This window comes from Nematostella vectensis, chromosome 4 (assembly GCF_932526225.1).
Source record: "Nematostella vectensis chromosome 4, jaNemVect1.1, whole genome shotgun sequence".
Classification (NCBI taxonomy): domain Eukaryota; kingdom Metazoa; phylum Cnidaria; class Anthozoa; order Actiniaria; family Edwardsiidae; genus Nematostella; species Nematostella vectensis.
This window is the reverse complement of record NC_064037.1, coordinates 13,991,052-14,006,421: the sequence shown is the minus strand read 5'-3', so window position 1 is coordinate 14,006,421 and position 15,370 is coordinate 13,991,052. Positions and strand designations below refer to the sequence as shown.

General features: G+C 40.5%; 1 protein-coding gene across 1 annotated transcript; it reads left to right on the top strand.

The window, feature by feature from the left end:
* Positions 1-1,202: 1,202 nt before the first annotated feature.
* Positions 1,203-15,206, top strand: LOC5510945 (lethal(3)malignant brain tumor-like protein 3). The gene is made up of 17 exons (XM_032380138.2): positions 1,203-1,300; positions 3,992-4,260; positions 5,467-5,733; positions 6,637-6,783; positions 7,463-7,707; positions 8,099-8,306; positions 8,637-8,725; positions 9,286-9,538; positions 10,114-10,196; positions 10,263-10,494; positions 10,980-11,062; positions 11,605-11,830; positions 12,329-12,571; positions 12,888-12,984; positions 13,303-13,440; positions 13,519-13,559; positions 14,160-15,206. The coding sequence occupies exons 2-17, from the start codon at positions 4,026-4,028 to the stop codon at positions 14,486-14,488; spliced, it is 2,916 nt and encodes a 971-aa protein (XP_032236029.1). The 5' UTR covers positions 1,203-1,300; positions 3,992-4,025; the 3' UTR covers positions 14,489-15,206.
* Positions 15,207-15,370: the final 164 nt, after the last annotated feature.

Genomic DNA, 15,370 nt, shown 5'->3' with positions numbered 1-15,370 from the left:
ATATTAATTTTAAGAAAATTTAAAACAAGGGACACATTCATAAAGGGAAAAAAAACACACACACAAAAGTGCGGTTAAAATGCTTGCCCTGGCTTAGATACTCTGCCCCGGAAGTCATCTCAAGAAAGAAGTATGGCTAATAAAAATTATAAAATACTTCTTATTTCATAATAGTTTGCTTCTGATATAAAAGAAAATTGCCTTTTCCAAATAAGCTTATCGCGATAAACCCAAAACAGAAGGGAGGGCTATTCGCTGGGAGATTAAGTAAATGTTTCTCTATAAAAATACAATAAAAAAGATAGTTTTTAATGTTGTTGCTAAATAATACCATCAACCATTTTAAAGAATATCCAACAGAAAAAAATCTGAAGGTAAACTAGAGAACTCAGCTGTAAAAATATACAGATCAAGTTTGAATAGTCGCTTCGGAACCCAAAACTAAAAAGATAACTCTTTTTTGGTGTTACATTGCAACAAAGAAGGTAGAAAAGCTCTGTGGCGTCCAAAAACGTTGTTCCAATATAAATATCCTACTGTAAAATAAATATTATCTTCCAAACCACGCAATGTGTTCAGACCGAAAAGCGATTATACTTTCAGGTAAACATAATTTTCAAGCAAATTGGACTTTTTTTGGTACGAACATTATCGCGATCGTAAGTGCCCGTTTATTGAAACCAAGAGTTTTCATGCGGGCAATGGTTATCAACTAAGAAAGAAAAGTACGGTCAAACAGCTTTTTGGTAAAAACAAACAGACCATTTATTGAATTACTGATGACTAAGTCAAACGAGTGGGTTGATTGCTTGATCGGTTTATTTTCGCTGTGTCTTTTAAAAGTAAGCGCTTTTTCCGTCTTTGCCTGTGTTGTTTTGCAGTTTTGTTTTTTCTGCTCTGTTACTCTGCGGTTGTGGTCCTAATCAAAATCATAAACTTATGCTTTGTGACGTAAAACCGTAATAGAGGCGAGTTTCTAGCCTGCATTCCTCATAAACAGTCTTTAAACCTGCCAAAATTATATCTACGAATATTAAAAATGAGGCTAAACAATAACTGAGTATAAAAACACGAAAATTCTTTTTTTGTATCTAAAAAAGTAGTCCTTTTTCAATATTTTTCGTGTTCATTGAAAATTCTAGTCTTGCGGAAAGATTCCGGTGGTTTTGCATAATAAAGACCTGATCACGTGCCTCGATTGTTCTGTGGCATTTGATTGGCAGATGAGATGAACGACGAGCTATCTTATTGTTTTCTCAAATTCATTTCTGCAGGGAACAGTCTGCGGAATCACTTCTAGGTAAGATTTTAAAAATCTTGTTTTAGAGGAAACTTGTACGTAAAATCAAAATCTAAAAGATCCAAGACATCAACGTAGATATCTTCTGGTGTTTTCTTCAGAAATGTGGCTTTCTTTGAAAGTTTTTCGGGGTATTTTAAAAGTGGGTTGTGTTTCAGGTCCATCTTCACAATATGTGAAGCAATGGCTTGAAATTTGTCACTTTTATATGTTAACACAGTTCTCAAACAACACTTCCTAATTCAAAAGAACCGCTTGGATGTTTTAGGGAAATATCCCGTTATCAATGTTGCAAGAAAGAGTAGAAATTTAGCAGTAAAACAGTCTTAGAACAGAGAAAACAAGAAGATACTTGCAAGACAGGAAAATATAAGCTAAACAAGGCATGGGAGTTAGGTCAAGTAGCGCACATAGAGGTACCAAAATCCGTTTCTAGGATTTTTCAGGCAGAAAGAACCACAGAAAACATTACCAACACTGGGATTGGTAATAATGCTGCCTTCCGGTCTATTTTGCTGACATTATAAGCGAAATTCGACAGAAATCGAGTGGTAAATATAACAAGAACCAGACACACAGCAAAATGTGATTGAATATTCAAAGCGCCCCGGCAAAACACTTCAAGCGTGCTATAGAACTACACGCCGGGAAAAGGGGACAAAAACCGAGAAAATAAACGCTTTTATAATCGAAGATTAACATAAATATCTACACGATATTTTGCCAGCGAAGGTAGCAAACAAAAATCTGGCGAAGATGAGTGAAAATATCTGTTTTCTCTCGGATTGGGTGACTGGTTTAATACCAGCGTGGTTGATTTTGACTTGTACGGGTTGTTACGGAAATAAATGAATAATCACAAAATCAGTTCTTTCAGTTTTCTCGAAGATATTTCTCAGAGAGATATTTACTATATGTTGCTCAAAATCAAGAACAGAAATAATAAAGCTGGATTAGTCGCGTGGTCCATAGAGATGACTTAGGTTTCTTGTTGTTTTTTAGTCCCTATGGGGCAAAAAATAAATCCTACGAGTTAAAGTTTGTCGTTTGACAGTAAAATAAGATTGGTAACACTCCTGGTGTTTTCAGTACGGTATTTCGTTTTAGAAAGGAAACAGAGATTGTCAAACAGATTTGGGAATAGTGTATCTGTTCTGTTGTGTGGGAAGGATGATTTCTCTCGAGTGAAAGGTCATATTTTCCATCTTTGTCACCGGCCTAGCGCGTGTATCTTTCTCGATACGCTATCATCTTACGACATTTGATTTCTTGCCAAGTTCGTCAAATCGCACTTAGATTTTTCGATCATGCTTTTTCTTTATATGTTCATTCCAGTTGTTGATTTTGCTAAGAAGGTTTGGTATCTTGCGTCTTTTATTAATCGGTAGCGCCAGTATGGTAAAATATGCGAATCATTTTCTTTTGATTCCGCATGTATACTATCTAACGATTAAAAGCGAAACACTTTTATTTTTTCAAGGGTACAATGTTATAAGTTCTATTTCCCGGTTCGTTTCTGTCTCTAATCACTAGGAAAAAACTTTTTTTTCCGTTTTGGCGGCAGAAAACGCGACAAAATGATGATTAATCTATTCTTTTCCTTTCCCTTTCCGTACGCCAAAGGTTTCACTTTTTTGTTTGAGATAGCTGATACATGAAATTATACGTAATTCAGTTTGAATTTCTACCATAAAAGGCAGAAAGAATTATTTTAATCCTGAAACATCACGGCTAAGAACAAACATATTTTATGGATACGTTCCATGTGGGCTGTACCACGTGATAAAAAAAAACAATTAAGCTCGATAGCACCTGGGAACATTGAAAAAATAAAATTTAATTGTTGTTTTATAAGGGCTTGGAACGGTTTTCGCGACACAACAAAATCTTTTCTCTAGTATACAGTTTAGGTGAGGGGTTTTAAGAATGATATGTGAGGTATGCATTTATATTGCTTGAGCTATAACGTTATGTTAATAGCCTTAACTTGTCTCTTTTTATTTAAAAATGAATAATTAGGTTATCAATTTCACACACAGAAAGCTACACAAAAAAGATTATACGAAACTTCAATTAATGCTCAATACATTTTTCTGTCATTTGTTTCAAAGGTAGTTCAGCTCTGTTACACGATCAACCGTTTTAGATACACAAAAAAAGATAATCAAATGCTTTGTTGTTTCTGTTGTGATAAAAGGAAAATTGAGATATTCAATTACCCTGTCGGTATATTTTTGTCATGTCCTTGCTTCGAAATTGAAGTGTGGGAAGGAGACAGGTTTCAATTTATACATTTAACAACCCAACTATTTAACAACTTGACTATTCTGGGTTAAAAAGAAAATATATCAACATATAACACCATTTGAGCCTTGCAGACATAGTCTGGAGGGGGTGGGGAGGTGTTCGAACAGACTTTGCCATAATTGCTTTGTAAATTAGCCTTCCTACTTTGTAATAAAATTTGACTTACAATCCTTCTCCCCAAATTTCAAATATGCTTCAAGGCAATAATGATGGCTATTTTACTTTTATAGATATTGAATAAACAATACTGAATTGAATAAAAAATACCTCCCCTCTAGCCACAAATAAACACTATGTTGTGACAAAATATCAATTACTAGCACCCCCTTCCAAATCCAGACTTTGTTTCATGGCTTAAGATACCTATCTTAAACTTTTCTGTAGGGGAACAAGTGAATTCTGTGAGAGCTTTTGAAGAATGAAAACAGACGGCACTTCGACATCTTTGCAACACAACAGTATTACTAGTACCACTGACCGTGCGTCTATGGAGATGGGTCCAGCAGACCGGCTCATGAATCTAGACAGAGAAAAAGAAATGGCAGAGCCTCCAATGAAAAAGAATAAACTGGACGAGAATCAAATTTTGGAGGGGGATAAAGGTGTCAAGAAAGACGGTACAGAGGCTGGCCTGGCCACTGACCCTGATGGAGGTACTTATTGATTCATATTTGGTTATGCACTATGCACCTACTGATGTAAACAGCTCAAAATGATTAGGGTTAGTACGTTAAAGCCAAATTCACTGTAGCGTGAACCTTGGCAAATTCAAAATCCTTGTTTTGTTTGGGAATAGCACATAGTCAAACCACCATCTAAACCAATCGATGGCTTTCATGTTTCCACTGTTCATAAACCAGGCGCGTACCTAGGGTTGGCTGAGGGAGGGGTGCGTGGTCATAGGTAACATATGAAGAAAGCCTAGCATTTGAAGATTCCTTAATAAGAAATGACCAACTATTTGGCCACCAAGGGGCGGTTTCCATGCACCCTGCCCACCCCCCTGTGTACATGCCTGGACTCTCTGATGTTAAATTGAAAGTGAGTGAGTGTCATGGTAAGAGCATTGCAATAGCTCTCCGGCCTGGACACAGTGAATTTCAGTCAAATTCTAATATTGACTTATGAGACTTTGGTACATGTGGGAAACTTATTCAAAGGAAATCACCACGAACTGTCAAGTTTTAAATAAAATATTGCATATTATATTTTCACAAGGCATTGACAGCTAAAAGTTCAACTGTTTGTAGACAATTAAAAGCCTGTAATGGCAGGGCTTTAATAGCCGGGCTTTAAAAGTTTAATGACAATATAATGGGATAAGAAACAGAAGGAAATGGTGCAATCATTACTTGTTTATTGATTCTTTTAAAAGTTCTTCTGGTGCTGTGACAGTATCAGGCCATTGTCATTGGAAGGGGGATGCTAAGTCCATGAGGATCTCCTTAATATGGGAACCAATTTTTTATATTTATTTTTATATTTAGATGACCTTGCTTTTACACGTTAGAGCCTTCCGAGTATCTTATAGCTTTGTAACATAGTTACCACTTGATATTGTGGTGGTGATGATGGTGTTGTTTGGGGGAGGATATTATTCGAAATTAAACAGCCTGAAGCTGTCATTTTGATATCCTAGCAAAGTTACAAGTGTGAAAAAGCATCCATTTCCATCAGTTGATTTGAGAAGCCAATGCAATATTTTTTATTGGATTTGGTATATATAAGTATTAAACTTTGTTTTAGATGGTTAGAAATAATATATGAAAGCAATAACAAAGGTTTGGCTCACAAAGGCTCTTTAAGGATGTTAACTATAATATTTACATTACTTACTAGAGATAACATCTTCTTTGTAGGTCCAAAGGCCCAAATAATGGAGATTGCACAGCCTTCAATTGTACCTGAAAAAATGGGTGTGAAAAGTGAGTTAGAAAAGAACACTAACCTGCAGAGTAATGGTAAAGAACATTTGGATGATGATGAAATGAAAGGAGTGGAAGAAAAGAAGTCATCAAAGGATACCTTGGGGAAATCTGAGGTCCCTGCTAAGACCAATACAAGCACGCCAACCAATGATCCATTTGCATCACTAGACTGGAAGGATGGCGTAGCTACATTGCCTGGTAGGTGTAAAATTGTTTTAGTCTAGCTGTTACACGATTAATACCTACAGAATATAATATCACGAATAACATTATATAAATAAGAAATAAAACAGGTTAAAAGGAAAGGAGTTAATAGATGGTTTGATCTACAAATATTAGGCACAAAGGATATGATCATGAGGATCAACTGCTAGTCCTTTATGAGTGCATTCTCCACGTTTGGTAGTACTCTTGAAATATGTAACACATTAAAACTATTTATCTTTCTACAAACTTTTTTATTCATTCTTTTATAAGATTTTACTCAAATCCCTGGAAACAAAAGTCAACCTAATATTACATTTTCAAGGCTTCCTTTTTTGTGGGGTATAATTCTATTCCAACTCTGGACTGTGCAAAGGATTTGCCAATTGAGTTAAATCTAAATTTTTATCACCCTTAAAAGATTCTAAAGAGACTAAAATCAAATGCCAATGTTCACATTTTAATGCCCTTCCTTGGGGTTCCTAACAATTTCTAGAAATCCTGGGTCTGTCATACCATATAAAGCAAGGTTTTGCCGAAATTGTTCCCCAAGGCGGAATGCAAATAGGTATGAACTGGTAGAAACATTCAAGATATTCAGGGACTGTCAGGATGATGCCTATACAGTAGAATTGTAATTAAATGTGCATTATAGAATGCTTGATGTGTTATATATTATAGAAAAGTGTAGGTTCAAAAGAAGTTTTATACTGGCAGTACAAGCCCCATTCATCTAGGCATAAAAGTCAGGTACACAGAACAATCTCCTCTGTACACAAACGTGGAAAGTAACAACCCCACCCTAATCCTTTTTATGCCTTTCAAAATTCTGACCTTAACATTCTGACCTAACATTTGAGCCAATTGTTAATTGGATCTTCTTTTTGCCCCCATCAGGCAGTAATCTAAAGTTCAAGATGACGGAATTTGGAACGTTGGAGATTGTGAGTACGGTCGAGACGGAAAAAGGCGACTCAGTGGAATGGAGCACTGCTACTGATCACCAGAAACAAGACCAGGAAATGGAGAAGAAATCCAACAAACGTATGTAATTATGGTGCTGTGTTTCGTGAACTTAATCCCCATAGTTTACTCTGATTACTGTCCGCCACTGTTGCCTTGGCAGTTTCGCTTCTTCCTTCGTGGAATCATTCGTTTACCCTTTCCAGCATTCATTGCGGCCGCTCTTGGTCGATAATCTAGCAAGCGCTGGAACTGACCGAATGGGGGAGGTGGGGAGGGGGGATGTCTCGGCCCACCCCTAGACCCGCCCCCTGATTTTGGCCTGGCTGTGCAGAATAAAGAAATTGTTTGTTTTAGTGGAAGGCACCGGTTTACGTCACACATTCCAAAATGGGCGCGTTTGCGTGCTTGATCTCTCGTTTCGAAAAATCCTTGAATAGGATCCTCTGGAAGCGTTCCATTCCGAATCTTGAGAAACCCCTATTACACGTGAGGGGCCGAATTCCACTTGACCTGTGTGGTTGAGAAGGTGGCAGGACACTCAGCTTCGGATCAGTCAGCCTGCTAGCCGGCTCTCATTCTGGGTTATTCGGAAATGTTCGAATATTGGGAACCCTGTGCGCGCGAGAGGGCCGAGTTGCGCTTGGCCGACGGCTAGCAGGCTACGGAGAAGTTCGCCACACAAACTTTCCCCTTATCGTAAATATATATAGATTTTGTTTGTACTAAGCCCCACATTGTTCTGTTACTTTATATACAGGAAAGGCTAAGCCGATTCCCCCGGATCAGATCCTGTGCTGTGAGGTATGCGGCAAGTACGGTCTGCCCAACGAGTTTCTCGCGTCCGGACGCTTCTGCAGCCTCAAATGTGTGGGCGTGTCCACGGGGCGGAAAAACAAGGGCCGAGAATTCGTCCGATTCATCAAGACAGTTGATGGCAAAATCATCAAAAAGAAGAAGAAGAAATCCGTCAAGGGCCAGGAGGATGGACAAGTATCAGCAGAGGTGAGTAAAGTTGTGTCTACACGGGGAGCCTGGACATGCATCGCAAGTAAGGCCGCGTTTACAAGGGTCCACACGGTGACCGCGTGACCGAAGTGACCCAGTTTAAAGGGACAATGTTATGGGTGCGCACTGCATTCTCCTATTTATATCTCTATCCTGGCGAATTTACTGAGTAAACCGAGGTCTTCAGAAACTAAAGAAGTAGCCTAAAAAGACTTCTCTTAGAGTCCGCATTGCTTGCGCTGCTAGAGTATTCGCGTGTGAACGTTGTCTAGCCAATCTCAAGAACCGAGATTTTTTCACTATGAAAGGGTGTTTTCCTTAGAGAGGGGAGGAGGTAAGGTGGTATGGGTTAAAGGCTGTATCACTGATAAAAAGTACTTTCCTACAGAAGGCGAGTACATCAGAAACCTCGACCAGTACCAGCACTAGCACTAGCACTAGCACTAGCTCAAGCACCAGTACAAGTGATGCTATCGTGCCAAAGAAGGAGACGGTTGTTTCCCGTCCTCTCGTCTTCTACACAAAGATCAAGGGAAGCAAAAAGAAGGTTAAGCGAATTCCATTGGATCCCGCGACCCTGGCGTCCACAGATAACGGTAAGGAAATCTAAACATCCAAATTACCTCAAAGATGACACAGCACGCGCGATAGGATTTGTATTATGCCTTTTGAGTCTATTTTACTAGTTCATCATATAGCTTCCGAAGCGAGCGCTGTAGCAACTCAAGTCTATATGACCCTTTAATGCGGGATTGCGAAATCTTTCGAAAAAATCTCAAAAAGTAGGCTGAAAGGCACGATGTAACTCCAGTGAAAAATAATAAACAACCCACTAAGCCGTAATAAGCACGAGGAGGAAAAAATCCCATACCTCCTTGTCATAGATAATCGTCGGTTCCTAAGAACAACATTTCTCTTTTTTCCAGTGCCATACGACTCAAGCAAGCCGTTCGTCTGGGTGGACTACCTCCAGGCATGTAATGCGAAAGCAGTTCCCGTAAGCGTCTTTCAGCAGGTAAGCAGTCAAATCAACAAACGACGAAACACATTAAAGCCGCATTGTCACCAGTTTACTTCCGTTCGATTACCTAACAATATTCGGTGATTTTTAACGGAAAACGCGAAAAATATTTCAAAATATTGAAAGCAGTGTGTCTATTGGAAGTTTCTTTTAGGATGTGATTGATAATTTAGAGCGGATGGCCTGTTAAATATCTCGGATTCTTATAGATTATTTTGTCTTTTAACGGTTGAGGTTTCCGTCGGACCTCCGGAAGTAAACTGGTGACAATGCGGCAAATGCAGGGGTTGGTTGATAGAGGTAGAGAGCAGGCGCGTACACAGGGGGGTACACAGGGTGCGCGCGAACTCCCTCCCCTTCAGCGGCGAAAAAGTGGGTCATTTCTTACTAAGGAATCTTCAAATACTATGCTTTTTCAATATGATACCTATGACTGCACACCCCCCTCAGCCAATCCGCCTGGAGACTCTAGTAGGCAAAGTTGTGTAAAAGCGGAGGAGGGTCGAGCACGGGAGTCGGTCTGAGGCATGGGACTTCTTATTTGTCGTTTCCAGGAAAATCCAGAGCTACTGATGTTCCCAAAACCATGCACAGAATTCAAAAAGGACATGAAACTTGAGGCGGTGGATCCCAAGCATCCGTCGTACATTTGCGTATGCACCATAGTCCGAGTGAAGGGGGCACGACTTCGGCTCCACTTCGACGGATGGTCGGAGAGCTACGATTTCTGGACGAATGCAGATTCGCCATTTATCTACCCTGTCGGCTGGTGCGAAAAGAACGGACAAATAATCAGTCCACCCAGGGGTGAGTCATTCTCTCGTGGTTGTATTCTTAAGCGTTTGTGGAGCGTTACACCAATGACAGATATGCCTTGAGGCCTACTCCCTCTTTAAAAAGGACACCTTCAGGTCTACTCCCTCTTTATAAAGAACACCTTGAGGCCTACTCACGCTTTATAAAGGACTCCCTGTAAAAAGTGACAGTCCAGCCCTTTTTTTAAGCAAATGCTTCAGGGTATGGACTCTTCCAGGCGACATTTTGTTGAGAATCGGCTAAGGTCCTAAAAGGTACTAAAAGGTATTAAACTTTTTATATGACTATTTCAAAATTTCACATCCTTCACGCACTTTGTTTTTAAATATGAAGTGAACAATAACAATGGTCTGCGAAGAAAGCGTTTCTGTGGAGTTTCGGTCTCTGCTCCATATTCCCATAGAAATGCATGCTTCGCAGGCCGCAATCACGAAGGCGTGGCTGTGACAAGTGCTCTTGAACCTATATAATAAAGACACCTCTTCAATAAGGACAATGTTCTGGGTCGATACTGTGTCCTTTCAAATGGGTTTTATTGAAACTTATCAAACTCTTTACTTTCTTAGGTTTTAGCAAGTCAGATTTTAACTGGGAAACTTACCTGACAAAAATGAAGGCTTTGCCAGCGCCGAGTCATCTGTTTAAGCCGGTAAGAAAAATACATATCACTGACATCTTTATTTTCGAATTCTTATTTCTTATCGACGTTTTCCAGGTTTCCCCGACCAAACACGGCTTCAAGACCGGTATGAAGCTGGAGGCCATCGACCGTAAGAACCCGGATCTAATCTGCGTTGCCACGGTAACCAACGTGATTGGCAACCGCTTCCTCGTGCATTTTGATGAGTGGGATGACACGTATGACTACTGGTGCGAGGAAGACTGTCCCTACATCCACCCGGTGGGGTGGTGCGCAGCCAACGGCGGGAAACTCAACCCGCCCAACGGTGCGTGGAATTGATTCTATACTGAATTATAGTTATCGATATCTATTTAAATGATTTTGTCCAAATTTCCCTAGTTTACTGTAACACAGGAAAAGACAGTTAACCTAAATCATAACTACAACTATTGACTATAGCTAGACCAGCAAATAGTTGTCGGTATGCAGTTAGAGAGACTAGAAACTGATGTTGTGACGTCAAGATAGTTGTCAATTTTTATTTGTTGGCATGTACACGAGCAATGTATTATGTGTGACAATTTTTAATTGTTGAGAAAACGCAAACCTGCTAACGTTTGAACAACTATAGTTGCCACGTGATAATTGCCGACTATGCGCCATCTACACGAGCATATAAAAAATAATTACATTGAACTTGCTGACCTATGTACACGGCCAACTATAGTTGCCAACTATAGCGGTCAATAAAAAAGTGCTCGCATAGATTGGGCTTTACTGTCATCTTTCTGATCCCTGTTTTACTTGTAGATGATGAAGTTGATACGTTTCAATGGGAGGAATACCTCAAGAAAACTAATTCCCTGGCCGCTCCGCCAGAACTCTTCAAAAAGGTAGATAATCGTCGTACTATTTTGTGATATTTACACGTTTGCATGGACATACACTGTGATCACTGCAACAATTCTCAGTTAGGTTCTATTTCCAGAGGGAAAGGGAAAGTAACATACAACTTTGTAAACTGAGCCCTGAATAAAAGGTCTCTCTGTTCTAAGCGTTTCTTGCTAGAATTCGATAACCCAGACCCGCATTTAGCGCTTACACTTTTAACTTTTAAGTCCAAGGATAAGTTCAGGATTTGGACGCCATGGTTCCCAGAAGCTAGCACGGCTCTTAGTTAACTGATAAAGTCACGCTTAGTGAGCGATTCGAGGTAGTTCGCGACAAGCCCAAACTAGTTACCTTAGAGGGTCTGGAGCCAAGGTAGTTTGGTTTGTCAAAAGCTGTTCAATTTATTAATCACTCCAAGGCCTTCTAAGCTCTATCTGCTCCAAAGGGCAAGCATCGTTTTGTTTGAAATTGCGGTTCTGTTGAGCCCACCGAACCACCCTAGAATCCGCCTCTATATGTTGATTCACATACATATGTTTCGCAGAGGTTTACGCCAGGATTCAAACCTGGTCATAGGCTGGAGGCTGTGGACAAGCGTAATCCCTCGCTGATACGCGCCGCTACCGTGGTGAAGGTGGTGGAGTACCGAGTGTTTGTCCACTTTGATGGCTGGGATGATATCTACGATGATTGGTACGACGCTGACTCTACGGAAGTTCACCCTGTCAGCTACTGTGAGAAGACTGGACACCCCCTGGAAGCACCACTGAGTGAGTACAAATCCTGTGAAATCCCGAGAAATAAAGGGGGGTTCAAAGGGTTTTTCTAGAGGGGGGGTCTACTTTGCTTTTTCCTTCGTCTGGCCTAAATTGCAAATGATGAATAAAATAGAAGTTCTTCACCCTATTTCAATTTGTTTTGTTACTGTAAAGCATCTAAGTTTCTCCATTTTCGTCATTTCTCTGTCAGTGTAAAGTATCTAAGTGGCTTCTCTTACCTCTGCAGCCCTCATAAACACAACTAATCTTTTCTCCATTTTCGTCGATTCTTTGTTATTGTGTAACAACTGAAAGTTTTTTCTTTTACGTCTGGAGCCCACAAAAATGAAATCTTCCTATCCATTCTTCTTCCTATTCATCGTTCTCTGTAACACCAAAACATCTAAGTTTCTCCTTTTACTCTGCATCCCGCAGAAACAAAATGAATCCCCCCTTTTCGTCATTATCTGTAATACTAAAACATCTAAGTTTCTCCCTTTACATCTGCAGCCCGTGAAGACAAAATCTCCTCTGCTGCGTGCCCAACTCCCGGATGTAAAGGCATCGGCCACGTGAAGGGTGCCAAATACTCGAGCCATCACAGCACGTTCGGCTGCCCTTATTCCTTACAGAACCTGAACAAGGACTCTTGTCTCGTGGACAGACTCTCCGCGAACTCCATGAGTGAGGAGTCCGACTGGTCTTACGCCAGGAAGGATAAGCCACCTGTCCTGGCGCCTATTACCATCAAAGGTAACAACTTTACTTCAGGATTAGCTCAATTTTCTTGGACATTATACCACGATTATTACATTTTCATTACCTTATACTGATTTCCTGGAATACTATACATGGAAAGAGCAGCTCTTTTGACTTGAATATCCCACTCTCCTGGAATATCAAACCTAAGGTAATATTCCATTCCCTGTAATACCTCTTTTACATGGAATATTACACGGTTTGATTTCATGGAATATTTTTTTTTCTGGAATAGTGTATCTTTTACTTGGTAAATGTCATTATTTCCTGGGATTTTTTTGGCCTGATGGTAGCCATTCTTGTTCTGCAGAGGACACGAACCCTACGAGTCCAACCGATCAGACGTGCCCCACACCTGGTTGCGATGGTAACGGCCACGTAACCGGACAGTGGAAAACTCACTTCACGTAAGAAGAATGAACTAATGCTATCTAAATCATCATTCTTTTTATGATCACGACTATTATTGTGTTTGTCAACATCTTATTTTATCCTGATTGCCAGCGTCCTGTTCATCACCATCATTACCACCATCATCATCACCACTTTCATCACCATCATCACCATCATCATCGGCGCCCTGTTCATCATCATCGTTAGTCCATTATCATCACACATACCCTCCCCTCTGTCTTTATCCTTTTTGGGACAGCTCTTGCTGTTGATTCCAGCTTTTCCTCCCAAGGTCACTTCAAGATGATTGAAATCGTATTTCTCATCTTCAGCTCGTCTGGTTGTCCTCTTAGCGATAACAACATGTCGCGCACTACCCGGCGTGCCTCACGATCCGGCCCTACAAGCCCCTCGGGTTACACGCCAGGAACTGGGAAAGCAAGCATTGTGTCAACCCGCAGTGCATCACGGTAAGCATTAGAAAAACCTGACTTTAATATTGTTATTTATAAGCATTTCTCAAGATGTGATCTTTTTTCATACTATAGGGTTAACAAGTTTAAGGAAGAGAAGCCTTCTCGACCAAAATGTGAGTATTCTAAGAAATTCCCTAGCTCTCCGATACTGTTGGTTCTAGAGGCGCGGCGGGTGCAACTGGTCTAATGTCTTACAGAAGAGATGATATTTATTTATTAGTCCCTCGATATTGGTTCCTTGTAAATGATGATCGCACAAGAGAATTGATATTGCGTTACGCGAGATGCTCTGACGTCATGACCTGTTGATTGGCATTTTTGTGTGGGCTAGTCGCACTTTGAGGGTTTTCAGTAAATTCGGGATTTACAATTGTCCCTTCGCTCGTCAAAACAAGTTATGGTCTATCGGACACAATTTCAAATAATAATGCATTTAATGTCATTTGAGGGGGAATCGATAACGTGGGACTTAAGCTGTCTAAAGTCGAGGTTTTACTTTATGTTAGAATTTGTCAATATAACTTAAATAAACGCCATCTAACTTGATGTAGTACTTGTAGTTGTCTAGGCGGATTTAGAGCACATTTTAGGCCATTTTAGCGCCGCTCCGACATTTAGAATTTCTCCTTTTACTGCCACTAGAGAAAGAGCTTAGGGTTCCCCGTGGTAATACTGGCGATTCTTGACTTGATTTCCGTTTTTGTCTTCTCTAGATGTCGAAAAGGCGGTTCAGCACATAACACCGTACGTACACGCTTGGACCTACGGCGGCTATGGCAACTACCCTATGAACGGGCTGAACGACTCGTATCTCTACGACGACAAGCCCTCAGCCGAGCGCATGCGCATGAGCAAGTGGACGCTGGACGAGGTCGAGAACCATGTGCGCTCCCTCGGTTGTGTCGAGCAGGCAAAGATCTTCCCTGAACAGCAGATTGACGGGGAGGCGTTTCTTCTTCTCACGCAACAAGACCTTGTTAACATCCTCAAGATTAAACTGGGACCCGCACTCAAGATCTATAACTCCATTCCTAAGCGTTAGACTGATACGTCTAGAATTTCCCTTAAACTCGGTCTAATATTATGCAAAACAACCTGTAGTCTAAGTCATTCTTTGTATCATTGGTGGAAAGACGCCATTCTCTTTCATATGTCCTTTGTAAAATTCCGATTCTTCTGAGGAGGTGGGTGATCTGCCGGCCAAATACGGTCCCTGAACTGGCGCGTTTTACTACTGTGTCTTGAAGGTTTCTTTCGTCTGACCACATGCGAGAGCTTTGTCATATTATTTTTTAAATGTGGACGCATGGCCCATGGAAATTTTAAAGAGTCGTTAACCAAGACTCGGACCTCTTCTCGCAATTGATTGGTCAGGACTCGGATAAATTCTCGTGATTGGTCGAAAGACAATTAGCATCAAACATTCATGTAAGCTAGTAAGGGTAACTATGTTTCATTGTAAAATAAGCGAATTTCACGTAAAGTAGTACATCGGGGGATTGGCTATAGTATTTTAGCACTGCTTGTAAAGGCCCGGTGAGTCTGTTGCAAGGACGACTGACAATCGACCAAAGCCCGAGAAGCACCATACTTTAAAAGACCCGCTTATATGCTTACCAGTTTTATAGTTTGGTTTTATAATAAAACCAAGACTAACCCACACAGTGTGTAAATAGTATTTAAAGAAGCTTAGCAAACCCAAATATTCTTGATGATGTCAAAGTAAAAATTAACTTTCAATAAAGTTTATATATAATTTTGATATTTGTCCTGTTTCTATTGTGTAACAACAGGCGCGTATCTAGGGAGGTAATTTTAGAAAAAAAAGTAGGAGAAGGGGGGGGTGGGGGGGGGGGGGGGGTGGGGGAGGGCCCTTCCGGCAGGGGGTGCGTAATTTCTTATTGAAGGATCGTCAAATTATACC